Here is a 24,439-nt window from a genome sequence, read left to right on the forward strand (position 1 = left end):
ATTTTTATATGAACCTTTTCCTTTTATATCCTTCTCCCTTTTCTTACTTGGTAACTTTTCTAAACTTCCTCAAGTCTGATCACGCTTTCTGCCCTCTACGTGGATTCGAGTGTTTTTTCCCATGGCAATGTGTTCATTCCCTTCCGGCACAGTGTTTTATCCTATGTACAATACAGATAGCATGAAGTATCTTTCCCTGAAAGGATCCATCAGACAACTACCCTCTCTCCTGCAAATCCTTCAAAACATATTTTTGTTTTAATGCCTACAAGAAATGTCATTATTATATGGCATTTGGTTGCAGCTCATTTATTTATGTAATAAAACACTTTAAAAAAAGAAAAAATATATTTGTTCATAATAATCCCTATATTCTGAGATATATGCCCTTCTACTCCTCCCTTTGTATGTTGTCTTAGATTGCAAGTTCTCTGTGGCAAGGCCCAATTCCATCTCTGTCTTTGTGCAGTGCCTTGCACAACAGTCCTGTGGCAGGAGTCTATTGGTGAAATACCAATATATATTTATCTCTCGTGTATCTGTTTAACTCCCATTCCTGTAATAGCTGAGCTCCTCATAAGCTTTAGTGTATTCATCATCACTGCTTCCCTGTAAGGTAGAGAAGTGCTATGATTCCATTTTACAGATTGGAAACTGAGGCACAGAGAGGCTAAGTAATATGTCCAAGATCACAAAGGGAGTCTCTGGCCAAGCAAAAAAGAAAAGGAGTACTTGTGGCACCTTAGAGACTAACAAATTTCTTATTCGCAAAAAAGAAAAGGAGTACTTCTGGCACCTTAGAGACTCTCTAAGGTGCCAGAAGTACTCCTTTTCTTTTTTGCGAATACAGACTAACACGGCTGCTACTCTGAAATCTGGCCAAGCAAGGAATTGACCTCAGGTCTCTAAAGTTCCAGGCTAGCACCCTAACCACTGGGCCATCCTTTCTTTCAACATTCCAGACACAAAGGGCCTGTGACCCGCTTACGGTCCTACGAGACTAAGCCACTATTTTGAAGTTTTGTCACAAAGTTGCAGTGAAACAATCTGAGATGCGCCTTAAAAGAGACCGTTAAAAGGACAGTCAGCTCAAAACTCACATCACTATTATTACCATCAACATCCCAGAGCACTAAAAATCACAAGAGCAAACAACAAGCTGTATTTCCTCTAGTTTTTTAGTTCACTGTCTGCGCTCCATAGTGCTTTGCACACGGCGATTTTCTCCTCTGTATTACTAGTCACATCCTAGTAGCAGGACCTCAGCTTTTCTATGCACTGCTCTGGGAGCCCACACGCACACTTTTCCCTGTACAGTAACAATGAATGTAACAATGCAGCCAGTGATTCATAGATTTTCATAGATTCTGTCTCAGAGGTTGCTTGCTTTACTGCCAACCAATTACTTCTCATTCTATATACAACTGTTTAATTTATGAATTTCTAAGTAATATAATATTAATCGTTGTCAAATGAAATGTCTAGCGTTTTGAGATCTACTGATGAAAAGCACCTATGTAAGGGCTAACTATCATCAATCATCATTATTATTATTAAAATTCTGCTAAGATTTTATTTTTAGTGGAAACTTCACTTAGATTTTGTTTTCTCTGGATAAAGACAAGTAAATTGATTAGATGGGAGGAATCCATAATTTTTGGATTTATCCAAATATCAAATAGTAATGATCAGTACCAGTCTAAGTCCCCTCTAAGCTGCACCACCGCAACGCACACTATCAAGGGCCACACAGGCAGGGAGAGGAGTCCCTCCCCCGGCCAAGCCTAGCCCAAACTGCCACAGCCAGGCAGAGGCACCCCTCCCTCGGCCTGGCACAGCCCAGCCCTGCCACAGCTGTGGAGAGGCGGCCCTCCACCAAGCTGCTGCGGTGAGAGAGAGCTGGAGGAAATCTACTCTCCCCACAGCAGCCTCGGGGCAGCCTGTGCCCCAAACCCCTCATCCCCAACCCCACCCCAGAGCCCCCACCTCCAGCTGGACCACTCACCCCTGCACACTTTAACCCTCTTCCCAAGCCCTGAGCCCCCTCCCACACCCCAAACCCGTCATCCCCGGTCCCACCCCAGAGCCTTCACCCCCAGCCAGAACCATCACCCCTCCCTGCACCCCAACCTTCTGTCCCAGCCCTAAGCCCCTTCCCACACCCCAATCCCCTCACCTCCATATTGGTGCACATAAACAAAATACACATGGATGTAAAAAATTAGAGGGAACACTGGTACCAAGAGATTCCAAATATGGTCTCTAGATACTCATAACAGCTATCTAGGAGAGAGATGCAGGAGTTCTCTGGGACCAGGGTTAAGGGAGATGGCCAGACCAGAAGGAATTATGGGGGGATGTCTTGGTATTGTGACCAGGGCTGCAGAAAGGATAAGAAAAGGAGTACTTGTGGCACCTTAGAGACTAACACATTTATTTGAGCATAAGCTTTCGTGAGCTACAGCTCACTTCATCGGATGCATTTGGTAGAAAATACAGTGGGGAGATTTATATACACACACAGAGAACATGAAACAATGGGTTTTATCATACACACTGTAAGGAGAGTGATCACTTAAGATGAGCCATCACCATGTGTGTGTATATAAATCTCCCCACTGTATTTTCCACCAAATGCATCCGATGAAGTGAGCTGTAGCTCACGAAAGCTTATGCTCAAATAAATGTGTTAGTCTCTAAGGTGCCACAAGTACTCCTTTTCTTTTTGCGAATACAGACTAACACAGCTGCTACTCCGAAACCTGTCAGAAAGGATAAAGTAGCATACCAGGTCTCTGGTGAGCAAGTGACAGGAAGCAATGTGATGGAAGGTCTCTGGGGCTGGGACCGGGGTAGCAAGAGGGAACGAAGGAGTGGTATGAAACAGAATGGCAGGAGGGGGGGATTCTGAGAACAAGATCATGAGTAGGGCCCTAACAAATTCACAGCCATGAAAAATGCATCAGGGACTGTGAAATCTGGTCTCCTCCCATGAAATCTGGTCTTTTTTGTGCTTTTACCCTATATTATACAGATTTCATAGGGCACACCAGCTTTTCTCGAACTGGAGGTCCTGACCCAAAAGGGAGTTGCAGGAGGGTCACAAGGTTATTTGGGGGGGGATCACAGTATTGCCTCCCTTACTTCTGTGCTGCCTTCAGAGCTGGGCTGACGGAGTGCAGCAGCTGTTGGCCGGGTGCCCAACTCTGAAGGCAGAACCCTGCCAGTAGCAGTGCAGAAGTAAGGGTGTCAACACTATACCATACCACCCTTACTTCTGCGCTGCTGCTCTCCCTTTAGAGCTGGGATCCCGGGCAACAGCCGCCGCTCTCCAGTTGCCCAGCGCTGAAGTAAGAGTAGCAGCACCTCAACCCCCGCCCCTACAATAACCTTCTTTTTGGGTCAGGAGCCCCACACTTACAACACCATGAAATTTTAGATTTAAATAGCTGAAATCATGAAATTTATGATTTTTAAAATCTTATGACCGTGAAATTGACCAAAATAGACTGTGAATTTGGTAGGGCCCTAATCATGAGTGAACTCAGCAGCTGATGGTAAGTCACTGGGTGCATGGGCAGGGGGGCAGGACCCCCCTCCCTCCAACTACTCCCTCCCAATTCTTCCCCAACTCTGGAAAAGAACAACAGGAACAGAAGGGACACCTCTTCACAACACACGCACACACACCCTCTCCTCTCCACAAAATGCGTGTGCGCGCACACCCCTCCACAAACCCTTTTACAGAGATTGGAAACAAATACTAATTTTAAAAAGGAGTAACAGAGCAGTTCCATTCTCACTTTGCTCGCAAACTGGGATGATGTTTAACTTCGGCTGCTTGTAACAAATTCAGCGGGTTAAAAATATCCCATTTTTGATTGTCCAAAAAAGCAAAAGGTGAAAGCAGCACTGTGAAGCTCAGCTGAAAGTCGGAGCCATGCAAAGAGCAACAGAGGATGTCCAGGGAGACTGGAAACAAAGTATGCTGGGTGACTTAAACATGGTGGTACATTTCTAACACACACACACACTGTGAATGCAAATGCTTTCTACTCTGTTATTCCTTCTTGCCCTTTTACTTTTTAAATATTGGTCATCAATCAATGAAAGAGAAAAACAAAGCACTTTAAACTAAAACTTAAAGTATCCAGTGGGTCCTTTCCCCACCCTTCACAAAAGATACATTTTTAGGGCCCTTTGTTTTCAGTTTTTATTTGATTTAATTTTTCCCAGGAATGTATCAGTGTTTATTACCACAACAAGAAAAACAGGTGAAAATCAGTGCAAAAAACTATTAATAATTTTTCTGGCTAAATATTGGGGTTTATTTTGGTGGACAGAAAGACAGGAGAAAAAAGTATTCAGTAGATTAAGGTCTGAATTCCGTTCATCAATGTGGTTTGCTGCAGAGCTAAAACAGAACTCAAAACACAACGCCACCTCGGAGTTTAAGAAAACAATAGATCTTTAATCTCTAAATAATACTTTTCATTTGAACAAAAAGTTTAGTGTTGTAGACTTAGAACTATTAGCCTATAAATATTTACATTTAATAACTGGGCCACACCATTTGCAGCGCATACCCTCAACTTCATTCTTTTCTCCTGTTTATGTTTTTTTAAAACTTTCGAATACTTCCTCGTGTTCTGAAATGTATTCTGATACAGATTTTCATTTTCTTTCTATTTTAGTGTGTCAAATCTTTAAACCATTATCTGCTAACAGCTTGAAATGTGTATGTGGTGGGTGTGAAATTCATCAGTACGTTCAGATGCACACACATTTTAGTGCTTGTGTGCGGACCTGTTTGTTTATTGTGTGTATCTTCTAGACTAATACACAGCCTTACTTCAAAGGCAGCTTTGCATATACGCAGACTAATGTATTACTGTCATACATGTATTTCATGTAACATATTGTATTTTCCTAATAAAACAAGTTATACTTTTATATATTTGAATGATACCAAAAGAGAGTGAAAATCAGAAAAAACAATAATATTTTTTGGTAAAAACGGTTTAAACTGAAAACAAAGGGGCATATACATTTCATAGTGTCAATAACACTACTTGACATGCATTATTATACTGTACCATTTTCTTGTATGGTTCAAAGTAATGCATCTGAGGTATGCAGGTATGGATCAATACACTTTCTGCCCTACCTTACAGCAGCTAGAGTGCAACAAAAGAATCTGCGGAACCATCTCAACAAGAAGAAAACAGATTGGTGAGGGTGTTATTTCACTCTTTTCCACCTTATTAAAAATAAACCGTTGTAAGTCTTTCCAAACTACAGTGTTTCATATTCTGGGCCCACAAACAATAATTTAGAACTGATGAAGGGCAGAAGAGAGATCTTCACAGAATAAACCTCAGATTTGATACTTTCTTCTCCTTATTCTGAAACTAAATAAAAATAAAGTTTTGGTTCTTAGAGTAGCTCACACTCTACCTGTGCATGTTAAAGTGCTTTTTATCCAAACACCTTCTGCTGTGCAAACTGAGATATTGTTTCCACCAGCATATTCAAATCCCTTCTGACATGAATACTGCACTACACTCCCAGGACTCGAACTGGGATTCGACATTAGCTCAGCATGTTGTATTGGTGGAGGAATGCCACAGTCTACTTCTGCAATGAAAAACAACAGGAAGTTAACATATTCATATTCCTTGGGAAAGAAGCCATTTTCAAATAAGTTACTCTACACTAACTTGTGACAAATTTACATTTAATTAAGGGTGATGCTCTTTTCAAAAAGGAGACATAAGGTCCAAGCGCAACTGTGTGCCTACATTTGCATATGTAGTGTGACATAATGTATATGCAAATGGCTGATTTGTCATCTGCTCTCTGTCAGTGGATTTGTGCATGTAGATAGAAGGACCAGAATGGGATGACTAGACCCAGTGAAAAAGGAGACGGGTCAAAGGATCACACCTTTAGAGTCAATGTAAAGCCGACTATCGGGAGAAGCTTCTCACTCTGGCCTAATCCTGAGAGCTACTCAGCACCAATGGCTCCCAATAAAGTCAATTATTTTAACAGAGTTTTTGTATTTAATGACATCTCTCATTCAATTTAAAAAATTTGGTACCAGGGATTTCAACAGACTGACAATGCAAATAAAGGGAGTTTCACTGCAATTGCAACAAGAAAAATGGGGGAAAGTGGTTATTTATCAAAGAGCATAGTCTCAAAGTGTATTTCTTAACCTCCCTCTCAGTTCTAATTAGGTTATTCATTCCATGAAGTCCACTTCCCCTTAAGGCAGTTGAAAATGGAAAGAAATAATAGAAATTTTGTAGCTATGCATGGATTTTTCCTCATTTTAATGGGAATTATTAATTACATGGAACCTTAAGATCATATTAATCTGAAAGGCATCATTACTGTAACAGACATTTCATTTCCTCTGAAAGTCATCAGTAACCTCAAATGAGTGTTAAAATGTGTTAGTGAAATATCTTTAAGCTTTGCATTGCTTCTTTTTTTCTAGCTCAGCCAATGCTATCAGAGCTGTTTCTTTAAAAATTCTCCATTATTCTAATTATCCTTGTGCATCGCAGAGAAAGGCTTTTTTATTTTAAACTCTCTGGAACAACTACTAGGGCTAAATTCTGCCCTTTTGCCTCCCATTGAAAATTCCCACTGGCCATCTTGCCTGAGGGTGGACTACAGATTCAGGTCCCTTCATTGTGGATGATCACAGTTAAGATCTTGATCCTGCAAAGATGTATACACCTCATTAACTTTACACACCGTGAGTAGTTGTATTGACTTCAGTGCAACTACCCAAAGTGTGTAAAATTAAGCAAGTATGTACCTCTCTGCAGGACGGAGGCCTGTGAAGCTGTAGCAGTTCCAGGCACATTTCCAGTCTTTAAGGAAAATATGCTGATATTATAAGGTAGAAGAACATCATCATCATCATCTGCAAAAGACAGCAAATAATGGTGTACAATCTTAGAGATGCTTTGTGACACCTCTATCCCAATGGCACAAAAGAGTGCGATGTTCAATACAAAAGCTGAGTCTAAAACATCTGTTAATCTTGCATTATATTACTACAAAGGTAGTCTCTCAATCTAGATGATGACACTGATTATAAGCATCTTTTTTGAGGCTAATTCTTTGATAGAGAAAATCCCTCCAGGCCGAAACTTGGCACAAAGGCTCTAGAAGTTTGTTGTGGCTTTTAGTTACAAGTGTACAACACAGGTTGTGATTCTAATGCCCTTATTCCTCAGGGAGTAAAGGTGGCAGGATCAGGCCCATTCAAAAGGTTTCTTTCTGATCTTCTATCTGCTAAAAAAAAGTTCCTTGGCTTTTAAAATTAAATTTTGCAGGTCATAAATTCATTGGGCAGACTCGGTAGTTTTGCCAATTTTTTTAAAATTTTAAAATGACAAATAAAACTAACACGAAGGTAAAAGAAGAATGTGGCCATGACATCTTGCTGCAAGTTAGCCTGGTGCTTTACGTTTTTTTTAGAACTGCCGTGTGTGCATCATGGAAGCCTGACATCCCAACCTGTGGTGGATTAACCCCTACAAAGTAAACTAAAACAGGCTTTTTTTGGCCTTCTACCTATCCCAGTTTCAGGACACAAGTCTTACTCCTGAGGGCATTCTGCACCAAAAAAAATCAAAATTCTGTGCACAATATTTTTAAATTCTGCAAAATACTAAGAATTTTATTGGTCAAATAAATGTGGAGGATCCAGCATGGCATTGGGGAGCACAGGCCACTAGCTACACAGAGGAGGGAGATCACTATGCAGCTCCCCTCCCCCCGCACCACAAGGCATGGATTCAGTGGTGAGGCTGAACCCAACCCTGACACAGTACAAGGACCGCACCTGCCCCCCAAAACACCCCAGAGCCATGCCACTCCATACTAGATGCACCAGGTATGAGCAGGCAGGCTCAGCAAGGCAGGATCCAAGTGTGGAGTGGATCCAGGTGTGGGTTACTTCTCTGTTGGCTGCCCTGGGCACCTGAAATATACTGCCGGGGGCAAAGTCACAGGACCACCCTTGTGGCTTCCCTTTGCTTCCCTGTCAGAAAGTCATTTTTCTGTAGGGAAGCAAAGAAATCTGCGGGGTACATAAATTCTGAGCATGCACAGTGGTGCAGAATTCCCCCAGGAGTAAAGTTTGAAGCTGAATTTAAAACACATCTACAATTAAAAGGCAGAGGTTTTCATTATACTCCTACCTTTACATATTACAGCTGGAATTTCCCAGGATCCATTATAAATACAACGTGACGTATTCCTCCCATTTATGCTGCGGAATCCCTTTTTACATTGATAATGCACTGCACTCCCCAGCTGGGAAATGTTGTTCCAAATCATGTCTGTGTTGGGGATTGAAGGAGGTCTGCCACAGTCTGTTACTGAAAAAGATCAAAAACAATTTTCATGAAAAAATGTTTGCTAGTCAGTGTTAAGAAATTAGTTAATGTAGTCGCTGAAAGTGAACCCTTAGGAGAATGTGAAATATAAAATCCATTAGGAAAGACAAAACCATACTGTAAAAATGACATTATGGGATTCTTCTCAATGACTCCTTTTAATCAAAAAACATCTTTTTACTTCTAAACCAAGCAACTGCTAGCCTCGCACATTCAACTTTGGATCTGAAAGTCAACCTGGGTTCTTTCCTTCTAGTTCATAACCACAAATAGTACAGATTCTGCACGTCGCCTTCTGCCTTTGCAATTGAAACCTCATGAACAAGTCTGTTGATTTGTGAGCCAAAAAAGAATCCAGTTCCTTGTCCCACAGCTGTTTAGGTGCTTCAATCATACCCAGAGCAAAAAGTAGTAAAACAAAATCTTAATTTTGTCATAATGTCAGCAGATACGGATTTGAGAATATTCAGGAGAAAGATCTATTTAGGAATAAAATTCAATTATTAGTAGGGTTGGAAGGATTAGATTTGTACTGGTAAATGTCAGTAAACATCAATTTCACTGTACACCCACAAACCAAAGAAAAATATTTCCATCAATAATAATTGACATTCAAAGATAGACAAAGTAAGAAAAATGCCACTTGAGAACTTAGTAGAGTCAAAATCCAGGGATTCAGACTTTTGAATTAGGTTTGTTACAAACAGACTAGAGTAGTGATTCTCAACCTCTCCAGACTACTGTACCCCTTTCAGGAGTCTAATCTGTCTTGTGTACCACAAGTTTCACCTCACTTAAAAACTACTTGCTTACAAAATTAGATATAGAAATACAAAAGTGTTCACAGCACACTATTACTGAAAAATTGCTTACTTTCTCATTTTTATCATGTAATTATAAAATAAATCAACTGGAATGTAAATACTGTACTTATTAGATCAGTACAAAGAAGTCATTGTCTGTATGAAATTTTAGTTTATACTGACTTTGCTAGTGCTTTTTATGTAGCCTGTTGTAAAACTAGGCAAATATCTAGATGAGTTGATGCACCCCTAGAAGACCTCTGCGTACCCCCAGGGGTACATGTACCACTGATTGAGAACCATTGGACTAGAGAATGAATAGTAAAAACAGGTATGATTTGTTGATTTGATGATATTTACTTTTTATATTTTGACATTTGATATTAATAATTTGTGTTTTAACAGTGTACAATTCTTTAACTTTTTGAATCTCAACATCTGTCATTAAATAATTGTCTGGCCCTCCCATAACTTCCCACAGTCATGAACATTTAAATCAATAAAAATCTTTAAAAACCCCAAAAACACTTAAAAAAAATCAACGTTGACATTATTGTCAATATTAACTGAATTCTGCCAAGCCTAATTATTAGTCACTTTTCAGAATAAAATCATACTTTAAGAAACTCTTGTTTGAATTTGATATGAGGGGTCTTTAAATCTGATGGAAAAGAACATAAACCTGCATTAAAACATATTTACCTTCACATGCACCAGTGATATTTTCCCATTTCTGAATTATTGTGCATTGTGAAAAATTCTTCTCTCCACTAAAATGAAACCCTTCACTACATTTATAGTACACCATGCTTCCTAGAGTTGTGGAGTTGTCCCAGATCATTTCTGCGTGTGGAATCCACAAAGGTCTGCCACAGTCTATTTCTGAGGGAAAAAAATAGAGAAGTAAAATTGACAATGGAAACAAGCCAAGACTAGTCACAGGGTTTAAAGAAGAGATACTAATTGTTATCATTATTATTATGGCTATTGATTAATCGCAGTTAACTCACGCGATCAACTCAAAAAAATGAATCGCAATTAATCACACTGTTAAACAATAGAATATCAGCTGAAACTTATTAAATATTTTGGATGTTTTTCTACATTTTCAAATATATTGATTTCTTTTATAACACAGAATACAAAGTGGACAGTGCTCACTTTATATTATTATTTTTATTACAAATATTTGCACTGTAAAAATGATAAACAAAAGAAATAGTATTTTTCAGTTCACATTATACAAGTACAGTAGTGCAATCTCTTTATCAGGAAAGTATAACTTACAAATTTAGATTTCTTTTGGTTACATAACTGCACTCAAAAACAAAGCAATGTAAAACTTTAGAGCCTACAAGTCCACTCAGTCCTACTTCTTGTTCAGCCAATCACTAAGACAAACAAGTTTGTTTACATTTATGGAAGATAATACTGCCTGCTTCTTATTTACAAAGTCAACTAAAAGTGAGAAGAGATGTTTGCATGGCACTTTTGAAGCCAGCATTGCAAGGTATTTACGTACCAGATATGCTAAACATTCGTATGACCTTTCATGCTTTGGCCACCATTCCAGAGGACATGCTTCCATGCTGATAATGCTCGTTAAAAAAAGAATGTGTTAATTAAATTTGTAACTGAACTCCTTGGGAGAGAATTGTATGTTTCCTGTTCTGTTTTACCCGCATTTCATGTTATAGCAGTCGCAGATGATGACCCAGCACATGTTCATTTTAAGAACATTTTCAGAGCAGATTTGATAAAACGCAAAGAAGGTACCAATGTAAGATTACTAAAAATAGCTACACCTCTCAACCCAAGGTTTAAGAATCTGAAGTGTCGTCCAAAATCTGAGAGGGATGAAGTGTGGAGCATTCTTTCAGAAGTCTTAAAAGAGCAACATCCAGATGCAGAAACTACAGAACCCAAACCACCAAAAAAAAAAAAAAAAAATCAACCTTCTGCTGGTGACATCCGACTCAGATAATGAAAATGAACATGCATCGGTCCGCACTGCTTGGATCGTTATTGAGCAGAACCCGTCATTGACATGAATGTATGTCCTTTGGAATGGTGGCTGAAGCATGAAGGGACATATGAATCTTTAGCGCATGTAAATATCTTGTGATGGCGGCTACAACAATGCCATGTGAACGCCTGTTCTCGCTTTCAGGTGACATTGTAAACAAGAAGCTGGCAGCATTATCTCCTGCAAATTGTAACCAAAATTGTTTGTCTGAGTGACTGGCTGAACAAGAAGTAGGAATGAGTGGACTTGTAGGCTCTAGAGTTTTCCATTGTTTTATTTTTGAATGAAATTATTTTTTGTACATAATTCTACATTGATACATTCATCTTTCATGATAAAGAGATTACACTACAGTAATTGTATGAGGTGAACTAAAAAATACTATTTCTTTTGTTTTTTACAGTGCAAATATTTGTAATAAAAATAAATATAAAATGGACACTGTACACTTTGTATACTGTGTTGTAATTGAAATCAATATATTTGAAAATATAGAAAACATCCAAAACATTTAAATAAATGGTATTCTATTTTTGTTTAACAGTGCAATTAACCGCGATTAATATTTTTAATCACTTGACTGCCCTAATTATCATTATTTCTTTGTATTACCACAGTGCTTAAGAGCTCTAGGACCAGGACCTCTCTGTGCTTGGTGCTGTACAGATACAGACAAACAACAGCATCAGCATTTGGGATGCAGGAATATAGTTTGTACAGTTCCTAGCACACTGGGCCCTAATCCTCAATTAGGGCTCCTAGGTTATATTGCAATACACATAATAAGTAGCAATACAGTATTCCACAGTGGACTAGAAATGACAGGACATAGGTGTTGTAATGATGCTCTTTTTGTAAAATAACACCTGGTTAAAGAGAGAGAGCTGATGACTCTATTCCTGTATAATGTCTCTCTAAAGAAAATCTCACTGTTGTAATGATGATTGTTTTGTTTCTGATATTTACCAAGGATTTGTAAACCTGTTGATTACTCTCTATTTATTTAGGAGGTAAGAAAAAAACCTATCCCATGATGGAATAACAGGAGAAGGTAAGTAGCACCCATTAACAAGAAAGGATCTCTAAGTAACATTTAATTGTTGGATCTATCGCTGTCTTCCAATAAGATTTTCAGGTCTCCCACAAGGTATCTGTTCCTTGAGATAGTTTTGTTGTCAGCAACAGTGGTGACAGCATAGATTCTCTGGCTGACTCTGCTCCAGCCCAGGTGTGGGTTAGAGAAACCCAGTGGCTAATCTACAAACGGTGGTAATGATGCTCAAAGTGTTTGTTCCTTCCATGCCCCCTCCACCAGAGACTGAGGGTGGTGCAGGAGCCAGCTATGACAGCTCTACATCAGGGGAACCTTTAGCTAGCGAGATGAGTAATTTCTGCTCCCCCCTTGTACCACCTGAACAGCACAAAGGAAGTGGGGACAGGACTGAGAATCTAGTCCTTGGGATATACAATTACTTTGATTCCAGATAGAGGAGAGATTTTCCATCCCAATAGACATGTGCTTTTGATGATCCCAACATTTCAAAATTATAAAAGCATCCAGAGGTTTGCTTTCCACTGCCAGTACATTTCATTCAGGCTTTGAAAAGGAAGAACTGCTTTAGACCAGGACAAGAAGAAATCACGTAGGAAAATTTCTATGGGTTATTCAAGTCTCTATGGAGATGATTAGAAAATAAATGTGGTAATAATTTGAAATTGGTTCACTTACTCAGCAATTTTGTGGAGCTTAATAATAAAATTATGGAATTAAAATAATAAAAGAGAAAAGATCAAGTTAATGGAAGAATATAATTTGAAGCTAAAGTACAATGTGAAATCCAGAGTGAATCCAACATTACTATTCAGGATTATGCCTTACTTTGTTAAAAAATGAACAATGGAACGCTATATTAAGAATTAAACCATATTTTTCCCAGGGCTCACAGATGGAAGCAAGGAGAAATCTTAAATTATAAACTTAAATTATTAGTTGAAAAGTGGGCTTAAAGTAATTTTGAAGTTGTAGCCAGAAACAGATAAATAGAAAAATTTGACAAAGTTGACAGAAATCATGACCAAACCAACTTACAGTATAAAATCTTTAAGCGAAAATTTTAAAAGAAATATGTAGCAATGGAAAACAATCCCACTATGATAGTTATCTTTCTGCCTCTACCTTGGAAAGCATGTATATGCTGTAAAACATTAGAATAAGCTTCTCTTCCAGAACTACTGAATTATAAGCAAATATTCAATCTCAGAGCCTTCAGTTTGAGACTACATTATTGAAGCAGAGTGATATGTAAAAAGAAAAGGAGTATTTGTGGCACCTTAGAGACTAACAAATTTATTAGAGCATAAGCTTTCGTGAGCTACAGCTCACTTCATCGGATGCATTTGGTGGAAAAAGCAGAGGACTTTCACCAAATGCATCCGATGAAGTGAGCTGTAGCTCACGAAAGCTTATGCTCTAATAAATTTGTTAGTCTCTAAGGTGCCACAAATACTCCTTTTCTTTTTGCGAATACAGACTAACACGGCTGCTACTCTGAAAAGAGTGATATGTGACACTGATTTTATTTTAAAAGACTAAGTGAGGTTTTGGACAGGAGGAACTATAAGCAAGCCTTGCCTCAAGCCATCCCCCCACAGTTATCCGCCATACCCAGCAAGAATGAAATGTAGAAGTGAGAGAGTGGTGTTTTCTGTCTATGTAATCAATCAAATGCTTTTTAGGTATCTGAACCCTGAATTAAAACAAAGATATTGGGGCAGATTCCAAAAATAGAGGCACTTTTAGATAGTAAGACTGAAATACTGGCTAAGAACATTCATGCATACACTAAACTTGATACCAAAGAACAGAAGAATTAGCCTTGCAGAATCAGTTCCATGAGACATTAATCGTGCAACTGTGCCAAGTTAAAGATGGAGTAAAGATGATAATTAAGCATAAGGGAATATCAGTTAATAATAAGAATTAATAAAGACCCTCTGAGTGGCTCTATACTGGAATTCTGTCAGATAACTTCTTTTTTGTTTACTCTTGTTTTTCACCTTAATATAAACTTGACAGGCCACATCCCTCCATTCATAAAAAACAAAGGGCTTTATGGTTTATGTCAAATAATGAATAATAAAATGCTCAAGTAGTTACTGTTAGCAGCTGACAACAGTCTAGATCTGTGACTTTTAAAAGGATCGTAAGTGATAGTAATGCTTAAATTTCTAAACAGTATCAGCATTAGTATCAGATTGTGGGGCCAGGCCAGAAGAGTGAGCAATAACCCCAGACTGGAGTTGCAACGCCTTCCAGGTGGCAGCCTACTTAGGAGGACTGCTATTGGTCAATCTTAGAGCCTCTAAGGATGTGTCTACGCAGCAATTAAACAGTCACAGCTGGCCAGGATCAACTGACTTGGGCTCTCTGGCCATAGGGCTGTAAAACTGCTGCATAGACATGAGAGGAGGGCCCCAGAGCCCAAACTCTAGCTCGAGCCTGAATGTCTACATAGCAATTTTTAGCCTTTTATTCCAGTGCAGATGTACCCTAAGGCTATATCTTAAATGGCAAAGAGGTGTATTCTTACATTGAATGACTCGTCTCAATGTAAAATTCTAGTGGTGACAAAGCAGAGTTTTATCTTGATGCAGCTACTCAAGTTCATGACCTCAGTTAGCTACATCAAGGTAAAACTATGTGCCTTGTCTACCTCCAGTAGGGTCTGACATTGAGATAGCTACTGGAAGGGGGTGGGGGGAAAGAGGAGTTAACAGTGAAGACATAGCAGAAGAGGTGCCAGGATTGGCTAGAGGGAGGCAGGGTGCTTCCCATTAACAGAGTGATGAGTGGAGATGATAGGATATCAAAGTAATTCCTGGTTCACAACCAGATCTTGCAAACGCTTAGGCATGAGCATAGCTTTACTCACATGAACAGACCTATGTAAGTCAATGGGACTACTCACATGAGTAACCTTACTCACATACATAAGCAGTTACAAGATCTGGCTCTAAGCCACATCAGATCCTTAGTTTGTATTAAACCAGAGAAATATTTTCCTGCATCTTCCATTAAAACAGGGTTTATTTTAAATATTTAACTTTAGCAAATCCAAACAAAAACAACAATGTTTAAGTGCCAAAGAATCAAAAAGTGAAATAGACTAGCCTAGTTTCATTACCAAGCTGAACAAAATACAAAAAAAGGAAACAAAAAACAGCAGCAAAAGCAGATTTAGGCCCAGATTTTAATGGTATTTAGGCACTGCTGTGCTCAGCTTTGCAAAACTTAACTGATTTGGGAGCCTATATCTCATTTTCAAAAAGGACCTAGGCACTTAGGAATCTAAATTCCATTGATAGTAGGTTTTAGACCCTTACCTAAATCCTTTTGATAATGAGATGTAGGCTCCTAATTCTATTAGCGGTTGTGACACTGAACGCAGCAACACCTAAATAACTTTAAAAAAAAATAGGCCATAGAGCCAGATCCTAAAATGGTGTAAGTCAGTGTAGATTTCTGGAGCTACAGAGATTTACACGAGTTGAGAAAGTGACACTTAGTTTTTAAAGTCATTTAGTTTTTATATTTTATGGTCTTATAAACAACACACACAAGAAAACTATTTAACTTATGTCTTTTATGTTGTGAGTGTCCTGTAAATGCTGCTAGAGTCTACAGGTGGAATTTTCAACCAGGCAATGGGGAATTCTCATTGATCATCTCTAAGGGTATGTCTTCACTACGCACCGGATCGGTGGGGAGCAATAGATCCAGCGAGGATCGATTTATCACATCTAGTCTAGATGCGATAAATCGATCCCCGAGTGCTCTCCCGTCGACTCCTGTACTCCAGCTCCACAAGAGGACAGGTGGAGTCAATGAGGGAGCAGCAACAGTCAACTCCCCACGGTGAAGACACCACGGTAAGTATGTTATTCACATAGCTGAAGTTGCATAACTTAGATCGATCCCCCCACTAGTGTAGACCAGGGCTTAGGTGGTGACCGCTACAGCTGGTTATTTCTGAAATAATTTCTATCATCCAGAAATCTGTATGTATATTTTCTTTACCTTTGCACACCAGATCAGCACCTTCCCATTGTCCTTTGGTATTACAAACTGCAGTCTGGTTACCACTTTCAATAACATAACCATGTAGGCAAATATAAGCAACTTCACTTCCATAGGTGGTCCTCCTTAGAGGAGCTGCATGTGCATTCAAGACAGAAGGTGGGACACCACAATCCACAGCTACAAGCAAAGATGGAAAAGGGGGTGGGAGAGAAAAACCACATGAAGACATTAGAAATGTGAGAACATAAGAGTTTCATGGCTACAGCATGAGGACTTTCCTTTAAAAAAAGAATCTAAATGAGTTCACATTTATAGAAACATGCTGTTACACATTGTTTGAAGTGTAAAACAACTCCATTGTACTGAATCTGCATTACACAAAGGCATAAAATAACAGCAAAAGATGGCACAAAAGAGTCCATCTCTTTGATCCAATGCCCAGCAGTTATTTGTTTTTAGCGTAAGCCTTAAAAAAAAAAATGGGCGAGGGGGGGAGGGAGACTACCATATTTAGGTTTCCATCTGTTAGTGTCTCCTCATTTCTTCCTAGACACTACTACCGTGCACAAAAATGCCCCCTACCCTCACAGAACTATGCTGTAATTTGAAATCAATCCTGATCATTAACTCCAAAAGAAAGTTACAGGCTTCCAAGACAAATTACATCCTCAGCCACATGTTTAAATCAGAAAAGAACAAAGGACCTGTGCCATTTAAAATATCCTGATGTGAAACTTGGTTCTGTGTTTGTACAGCGCCTTGCACAATGGAGTACTGGTCTATTATTAGGGCTCCTAGACATTACAGTAATACAAATAATTAATAATAAAATAGCAGCAGCAGCAGCATGAGATCACAGCCTGGTGTGAGATCTGGCAAAGTTGAACTAATATGCATTGTAAAGTCATCATATGAAAATACCGGTACTTTGAAATCTAGTTTTGGAATAAAATGTGTGTATTCTTGGTCTTCCTGAGCAGGAACAGACTGCAAACAGCTGGGGAAATATTTCATACCTGAGATGGTAAGAGAGTCACCTGTGGAGTTTTAAGGGCCTAAAGAATATTTTAAATGGCTCAATTACTAATAAGGAAGAAGCCAGGATTGCTATTCACAGACTTGCTGTTTTGTCTAACAAAAAATTCTTCCTGGCAGTTCAGGAAGGGACAATTGCAATAAAAAAGGTGAAATAGTTCATCTTTTCAGATTTTGAACAGTTATGTCAGGAGAAGGCTGCTCTTGCTAGTGAAACTAGCTTTTATCAAGAAATGGACACCACACATTTGTATTCCATGGATAGACTAAATGGAAAACAATTTATTTTGGGGAGGGCAGGAGACATGTCAGAAATGTACTGGATAAAATCATCTTCTGAGGAAGCGGGAAGGAACTCAGCTGGGATATGTTAATAGGAGTAATAAGTACATTTTGCACAGTTACATGCCATTTATTGCTTTAGGCTCAACCTGGCAATGAGCACTTTGTGGGTGGCAGGAGAACACCAGCACAGAGCTTTCTTGCAGGATCGGGCCTTAAAATGTATCCTGAAGATATTCAACTTTCTCTCTTATTCAGGTTCTCAGTGGTTAGCTCTCAGTTGTTGTAGTGCTAATCTTATTTCAACTGATCGTTAGGCATTAAACCCACCCTGAGCTGATATTCTGCTAGACTCAAGTAACTGACAAAAAAAAGACTTGAGACTGAAAGCAATATACAAGATGGGTCAAAAACACAGTTCAATGGTGTTAAAAAAGCCAAATGCACTGGAATTTCACTAGAGCTGCCTCCGCAAATGGGGATTTCTTTGAGTAGATTGTAATACAGGACCAGTGTACACCATTTTCTTCTTTTTTGTTGAAGCTCATTCTTTACTTTGCTTTGAAAAAAAAATTCTGACCGTGATTACAGATTTCCCATGTGATACCATTGCCTCACTTTTTGTTACTTATAAAAATCAAGACCAATTTTATCTTCAATTTCCCGTAGTTCTTTTTCTGTCCTATAAATTACCTTCGGTGTTTATACCTAACCTTTTCCAGACACATTACTGTTAACATCTTTATTCTTAAGACGCCAACAAGTTGCGCCAGAAAACAAAACACAGATCAGAAATTGAAACCTGCTTTTGTGAGGTAAAAATCTCACCTACATTAACTGACTTTTTAGGAACTGAGCCTTCTGCTTCCTCCTACCTGCTGCCAATGAGCACTTCAAGTTTTACATACTCAATGAAAGGATGCCCAAGTTATCCCAGGAAATACAGAATTCTGCATTAGTAAGTAATGATATTTTAGAGTGAAATCTGATGGAGCTGGTTATTCTGTCACCAATGCCAAGTGGAAAAGTTACTGAGTACATGAGATGCCATTTGTCAGCAGGATCTGATGACAGCCCAGTCCCAACAGATGCTACTCTGAAACCTTTTTTAGGAGGTTGCTCATAGTCTTTTTCCACCCTGGAGACAGTGAAGCCATTGGGGGAGATCACAGATGGCCTGACACTCTATTAAGAGCTGCAGGGATGCTTAGAAGAAGCCTCCACATATCTTAAGAAAAACTGATGGCTTCCCATTAAGTCAATGACACCTTCTCATTTGATAGGCTTTTCCACAGACAGGAACATTTGTGATGCATGTGTGCAAAATGCCACAGAAATCTTGAATACTTTCTGAGCTATAGATTACAGAAGCAGTTATATAGTCAATTAATTTATTTAAGTTATTCAGACAGGGTGCCAGTGAAGTCAATGAGATATGCAGGTGATCAGCACCTCTGAAAATTAGGTGACTTATTGAGGTGCCTAACTTGAAACACTCAAGTAGGAAATTTTAGCTTAACTCAATACACTACAAGTGTACGCTTAACTGCCAAAGTATTGCAATACTACGTAAATGAGAGAACTATGTAGTGGCAAGTTAGTTCTGTAATCACTAGCTGTTCACTTCACCTTGGATACATGTGAGCATGACAGTTATATTGAGAACTGCTACTGTTGTGTGTGTCTCACATATGGAGCTGCAATTTTAAATTGATACTGGAGAAAAGAAGAAGAGGGAAGACAAAGTAGTATTTATTTCAAGTTCAGATTAATTTCTGTTTATGGCCAAAAAAACCCCAAATAAACCCAGAGTAGTTTATTCTTGCATACAGCACAGTATGTTATCAAATGGCTAATTTATTATTTTATTCGTCTTTCTTAGGCTTATTTTATTCACTTGATCTTATTCACCAGCTATTAATCCCACTCTTCCTTTCCCCTTGAGGCAATCCGACTATGCAAATAGGATGTGGCAAATTTCTTCTTTACTCAGAAACGAACTATATCACCTTCCTGGCATTTCACTTCACCGACCTTGCACACTCAACCCACTGCTGAGAACCTATAGCGATCATTGTCAACCTTATCATCCAAGCATCAATGAGACATGTTGAATTTGCAAAAACAAAAAGGTAACACATAGAGGGCTACAACACGGGAAACTCAGAACTGTAGGTCAGTGCAGGTACCATGATATCGTGATATATCTGATTGTATCTGTTAGCATGAATAACATCCATAGGCTCTCACCTTTGCACAAAACAGTGTTCCCAGCTGCATGAAAAAATTCTGTTCCATTTTCTGGTCTATATCCTTCCGTACAGTAGCAGCTGTAACTTCCGATAGTGTTCACACATCGTCCCCCGACACCACACAGATCTGACACCAAGCACTCATCTATATCTAGAAACCCAGATCAAACGTTACAATCTTGTTAAGTGCTTTTCTTTTTAGGGCCCAATCCTGCAATGTACCAAGTGTATCCTAGAAGGTGTAAAGCGCCCTCAACTCCTGCTAGTCTCACTGGGAGATGCAGGGGCTTATCAACTTCCAGGAGGTGCTCAGCACCATAGAAGACTGGGCCCTTACACACAAAAATCTGTAACTTTATAATCAGTTTTAGTTACTACATGGCAAACAGACATTATCGTCTTCAGTCTATTTCATACTACTGACCAGGAAATACCCAGCAGTATCTGTATTTTTGATCAATTAAAACTGAACAGTCATTGTACCATGGAAGTCCACATTTCAGCTGAAGGAGAATATTCCACAGTAAACAAAAAAAATAATAAACTGACATGCAAGGAAAAATAGGGAAGTGGAAAGAAGGAATATCATCCTATTGTCTTAATTTATGGTTTCATTTTGCCAGCAAGGCTTTTGTACAAACCGAGTTTTATATCAATAATTCATATTAACAGAACAAGAATGAGTGCAAGACAGCAGACCACGTAATGGGACTAACTCGCAGTAATGAGAGCTAGATATGGTTGCAAGTGTTTGCAAGTTTGGGATGTACATGAGGTGCAGGTGTCCAATAACTGCTTTTATGTACTTTCTAAAATAAAATCTTAATGTGATTGCAAAGAAACAGCAATGTTTGTCACAGAAAATAGATTATGAAATTCCAGATCCCTAGCATGTGAGCCTAGTTGTTGTATTTACCTGTACAATATGTGCCATCATTGGGAATAAATGTCTTGTTGTTGTTAGAGGGATGGTATCCTTCAAGACAAATGCAGTAAAAACTTCCATGTGTATTGTGACATGATGTATGCTCGCCACAAATCTTGCTAGCTCCAATTTGGCATTCATCTTTATCTGTAGGTATATTCAAAACACGTCAGAGATTAAAAATCAAATCAAATCTGTCATGGTCAAGCAGTCAGAGTTCTCCTTACCATGTTTTTTTCTAATTTGTTAGCTCTGTAAATAATCACCTGTCAGCTACAGTACTTTGCAACTGTTGTTCTAATACAGGCTATTGTCATTGTCACTGGACATCACCGGTTCACTTACTGCTCCATCCACGTGTGATACACAATATTAAAAGGGAGCCAACGTGGGTGAGGCAATAACTTTTATTGGCCCAACTTCTGTTGTGGAGAGAGAAGTTTTTCAGCTGCACAGAGCTCTTCTTCAGGTCTGTACAGCTCAAAAGCTTGTCTCCTTCACCAACAGAAGTTGGTCTGATAAAAGATAGTATCCTACCAACCTTGTCTCTCTAATATCCTGGGACCAACACAGCTACAACAACACTGCAAATATTAAAGAGACTGTGCCAACTTATAATTATATATTGGAAACAAATAACATATGTTATTAACACTACCTATGAATATTAGAACTGGAAGAATTTTAAAAATCATCATCCAAGATGAGAGAACTGGAAAAATCAGTAAAATCCATCTCAATTTTGTTTATAGTCAGTTTCCTTTTCTGGTTCTCAGTAAAGTAATGATTGGGATGCTAATGCTGAATGGAAGTATTTGTTTTTAAATTTCCACTGGAATTATTTTTTTAAAAACAATCACGTAAACATTTATAATATCTAAGGTTTTGTGGGAAATTTTTTTTTTTCAAAACAGATTTTGGATCAAGTTTAAGTTGACTGTCTCTGAGTCAAACGTTTTAGAATTAAAAAAAAAAAACAAGGTAAACACACTATCACCAGTATTTGTTTGGATAGTTTACTGGCTACAAATCATCACTTATTTTAAATGCAATTGATGAAATCCAGCCCAACATTCCCCACCCCTGCCACTGTTAACAGTTTTGAAAAAAGCATTTGTCGGCATTCTTGGTTTTGGAGCAACTGTCAGGTATGAACATAGGTCTCAGTCTAAGAACTTGGTGTCACCATCCAGGACCAAATATTTTGGTAAGGGCTTGTCTACATTGTTCATGTTTTGCAACCCAGAGTTTAAACCTATAGTGCTTTATCCTGCTGCACATTCCCTGGCCTTGTAGACCATGCTGCCACACACAGAAAGTTCCCCAGTGCACTTTGACTGCAGTGCCAAAGTGCACTGCAGAACATTTAGTGCCTTGTAGCAGAGTCCACCCAGGCACTCGGTGGGGGGCAGGCCAGAGCGTTGTAGATTCATACATCTGGCTTGCTGCGCAGCAACAGACCGTATAGACAAGCCCTAAGATTGTTAGCATTGCACACATTCACAAATCATAGCCTACCTTGACAATGAGTCCTCCCATTACCCACAAATCCATAGTTACAGATGCAGACGTTTTTGCCTTCTTTTTGCTGACACGTGGCGTTAGCATGGCAAGTGGCACAGATATCTGGGACTGAACTATTTGTTGCAGCTTAAAGAAAATAAAGATAGTTACAAAAAAATGCCAAAAATTTAGTTTGTGGATCAGCTCAGTGCACAGGGAAGATAGCATTTAGAGTTTAATAAATAGATAAAACTTTAGATTGAATCCTTTGAATTGAAACCAAGTCCCATATCATACCCTGGTTTGAAGCAAAACTTTGGCCCATTATAAACAGCCCAGACTAAGGAAACTGGAAGAAATGAGAATGAACGAATATCACAGCACAAGAAACATGACATTATGTAGTCATTGCTAAATGAGACTAGTTAGCACAATCCAATTAATAATGTTTATGAGTTTCAAATTTAAACCAAGTTGTGCAAACCAGTCGTGTTACACAATTAATCCACAGAGTTGTATTACTTTTTGTTTCAGAAGGTGGAAAAGTTAACCAGGGGCACAGTCATTTTAGACTTGATTCTGACTAACAAGGAAGGATTGGTTACCAATTTGAAGATTGACTGCAATTTGGGTGAAAGTGATAATAAAATGATAGATTTCATGAACTAAGGAAAGAAAGGAGTGAGAGCAGCAGAATAAAAACAAAGGACTTCAAAAAAACTGACTTTAACAAACTCAGAGAACTGGTAGGTAAGGTAGATGTTCAAGAGAGCTGGCAGATTCTCATAGAGACAATATTAAAGGCACAACAGCAAACTATCTCGATGGGAAGGAAAGATAGTAAGAGGGCAATATGGATTCACCGGCAGTTCCTTAATAACCTGAAAAATCAAAAAGGAATCCTAAAAAAACACAGAGAAATAGCTAAGGAGTCCAAAAATATTACAAGCATATAGGAACAAAATCAGAAAGGCTAAGGTACAAAATGAGTTACACCTAGTTGGGAACATAAAAGGCAATGAAAAGAGGTTTTATAAACAGATTAGGAGAAAGAGAAAGACAAAGGAAAATGCAGGTCGGTCTTTTACTTAGTGGGGAAGGAGAACTAATAACGGATGAACCCGAAGGCTAAGTTGTTTAACACCTATTTTACTTCTGTCTTCACTAAAAAAGTAAATTGTGACCAGATACTTAACATAATATTAACAATAAGGGGGAAGAAATATATGCCAAAATAGGGAAAGAGCAAGTTAAAGAAATTTAAGTAAATTAGATGTATACAAGTCAGCAGGGTCTGATAAAATTTACCACAGCATACGTAAGAAAATAGCTGAAGCAATCTCGGAACAATTACATACCAACCACCATACTGGGTCAGACCAAAGGTTCTTCTAGACCAGCATCCTATCTTCCAACAGTGGCCACTGACAGGTGCCCCAGAGGGAATGAACAGAACAGGTAATCATTGAGTGATCTATCCCCTGTCGTCCATTCCCAGCTTCTGGCAAAGAGAGACTAGGGACACCCTGCCCTTCCTGGCTAATAGCCATTGATAGACCTATCCTCCATGAATTTATCTAGTTCTTTTTTGAACACTGTTATAGTCTTGGCCTTCACAACATCCCTGGCAATAAGTTCCACAGGTTGACTGTGCATTGTGTGAAGAAATACTTCCTTTTGTTTGTTTTAAACCTGCTGCCTACTAATTTCATTTGGTAACCCCTAGTTCTTGTAGACCATGCGCTAAATAACACTTCCTTCTTTATTTTCTCCACACCAGTCATTATTTTATAGACCGCTATCATATCTCCCCTTAGTCGTCTCTTTTCCAAGCTGAAAAGTCCCAGTTTTATTAAACTCTCCTCATATAGAAGCTGTTCCATACCCCTAATCATTTTTGTTGCCCTTTACTGAACCTTTTCCAATTCCAATAAATCTTTTTTGAGATGGGGGCACCACAGCGCACGCTATAGTCAAGATGTGGACGCGCCATGGATTTATATAGAGACAATATGATATTTTCTGTCTTATTATCTATCCCTTTCATAATGATTCCCAACATTCTGATCACTTTTTTGACGGTCGCTGCACACTGAGTGGATGTTTTCAG

General features: G+C 38.8%; 1 protein-coding gene across 8 annotated transcripts in view; it reads right to left on the reverse strand.

Annotated features, from left to right (window-relative positions):
• Window positions 1-24,439, reverse strand: part of SUSD1 (sushi domain containing 1) — a 92,987-nt gene that overhangs the window by 58,085 nt on the left and 10,463 nt on the right. For 7 of the 8 annotated variants that reach the window (XR_005292898.2, XM_038401535.2, XM_038401534.2 and 4 more), the window contains exons 2-8: window positions 22,345-22,476; window positions 20,818-20,973; window positions 19,900-20,052; window positions 16,330-16,509; window positions 9,929-10,108; window positions 8,226-8,405; window positions 5,458-5,637 (exon numbers count right to left, since the gene is read on the reverse strand). Coding sequence is in view for 7 of the 8 variants with exons in the window: in XM_038401535.2 (XP_038257463.1) it covers window positions 5,458-5,637; window positions 8,226-8,405; window positions 9,929-10,108; window positions 16,330-16,509; window positions 19,900-20,052; window positions 20,818-20,973; window positions 22,345-22,476 (1,161 nt within the window). In the remaining variant the exon portion in view is untranslated. The remainder of the gene's footprint in view (window positions 1-5,457; window positions 5,638-8,225; window positions 8,406-9,928; window positions 10,109-16,329; window positions 16,510-19,899; window positions 20,053-20,817; window positions 20,974-22,344; window positions 22,477-24,439) is intronic. The other variant, XM_043514394.1, reaches the window with a different exon arrangement.

This window comes from Dermochelys coriacea, chromosome 5 (genome assembly GCF_009764565.3).
Source record: "Dermochelys coriacea isolate rDerCor1 chromosome 5, rDerCor1.pri.v4, whole genome shotgun sequence".
Taxonomy (NCBI): domain Eukaryota; kingdom Metazoa; phylum Chordata; order Testudines; family Dermochelyidae; genus Dermochelys; species Dermochelys coriacea.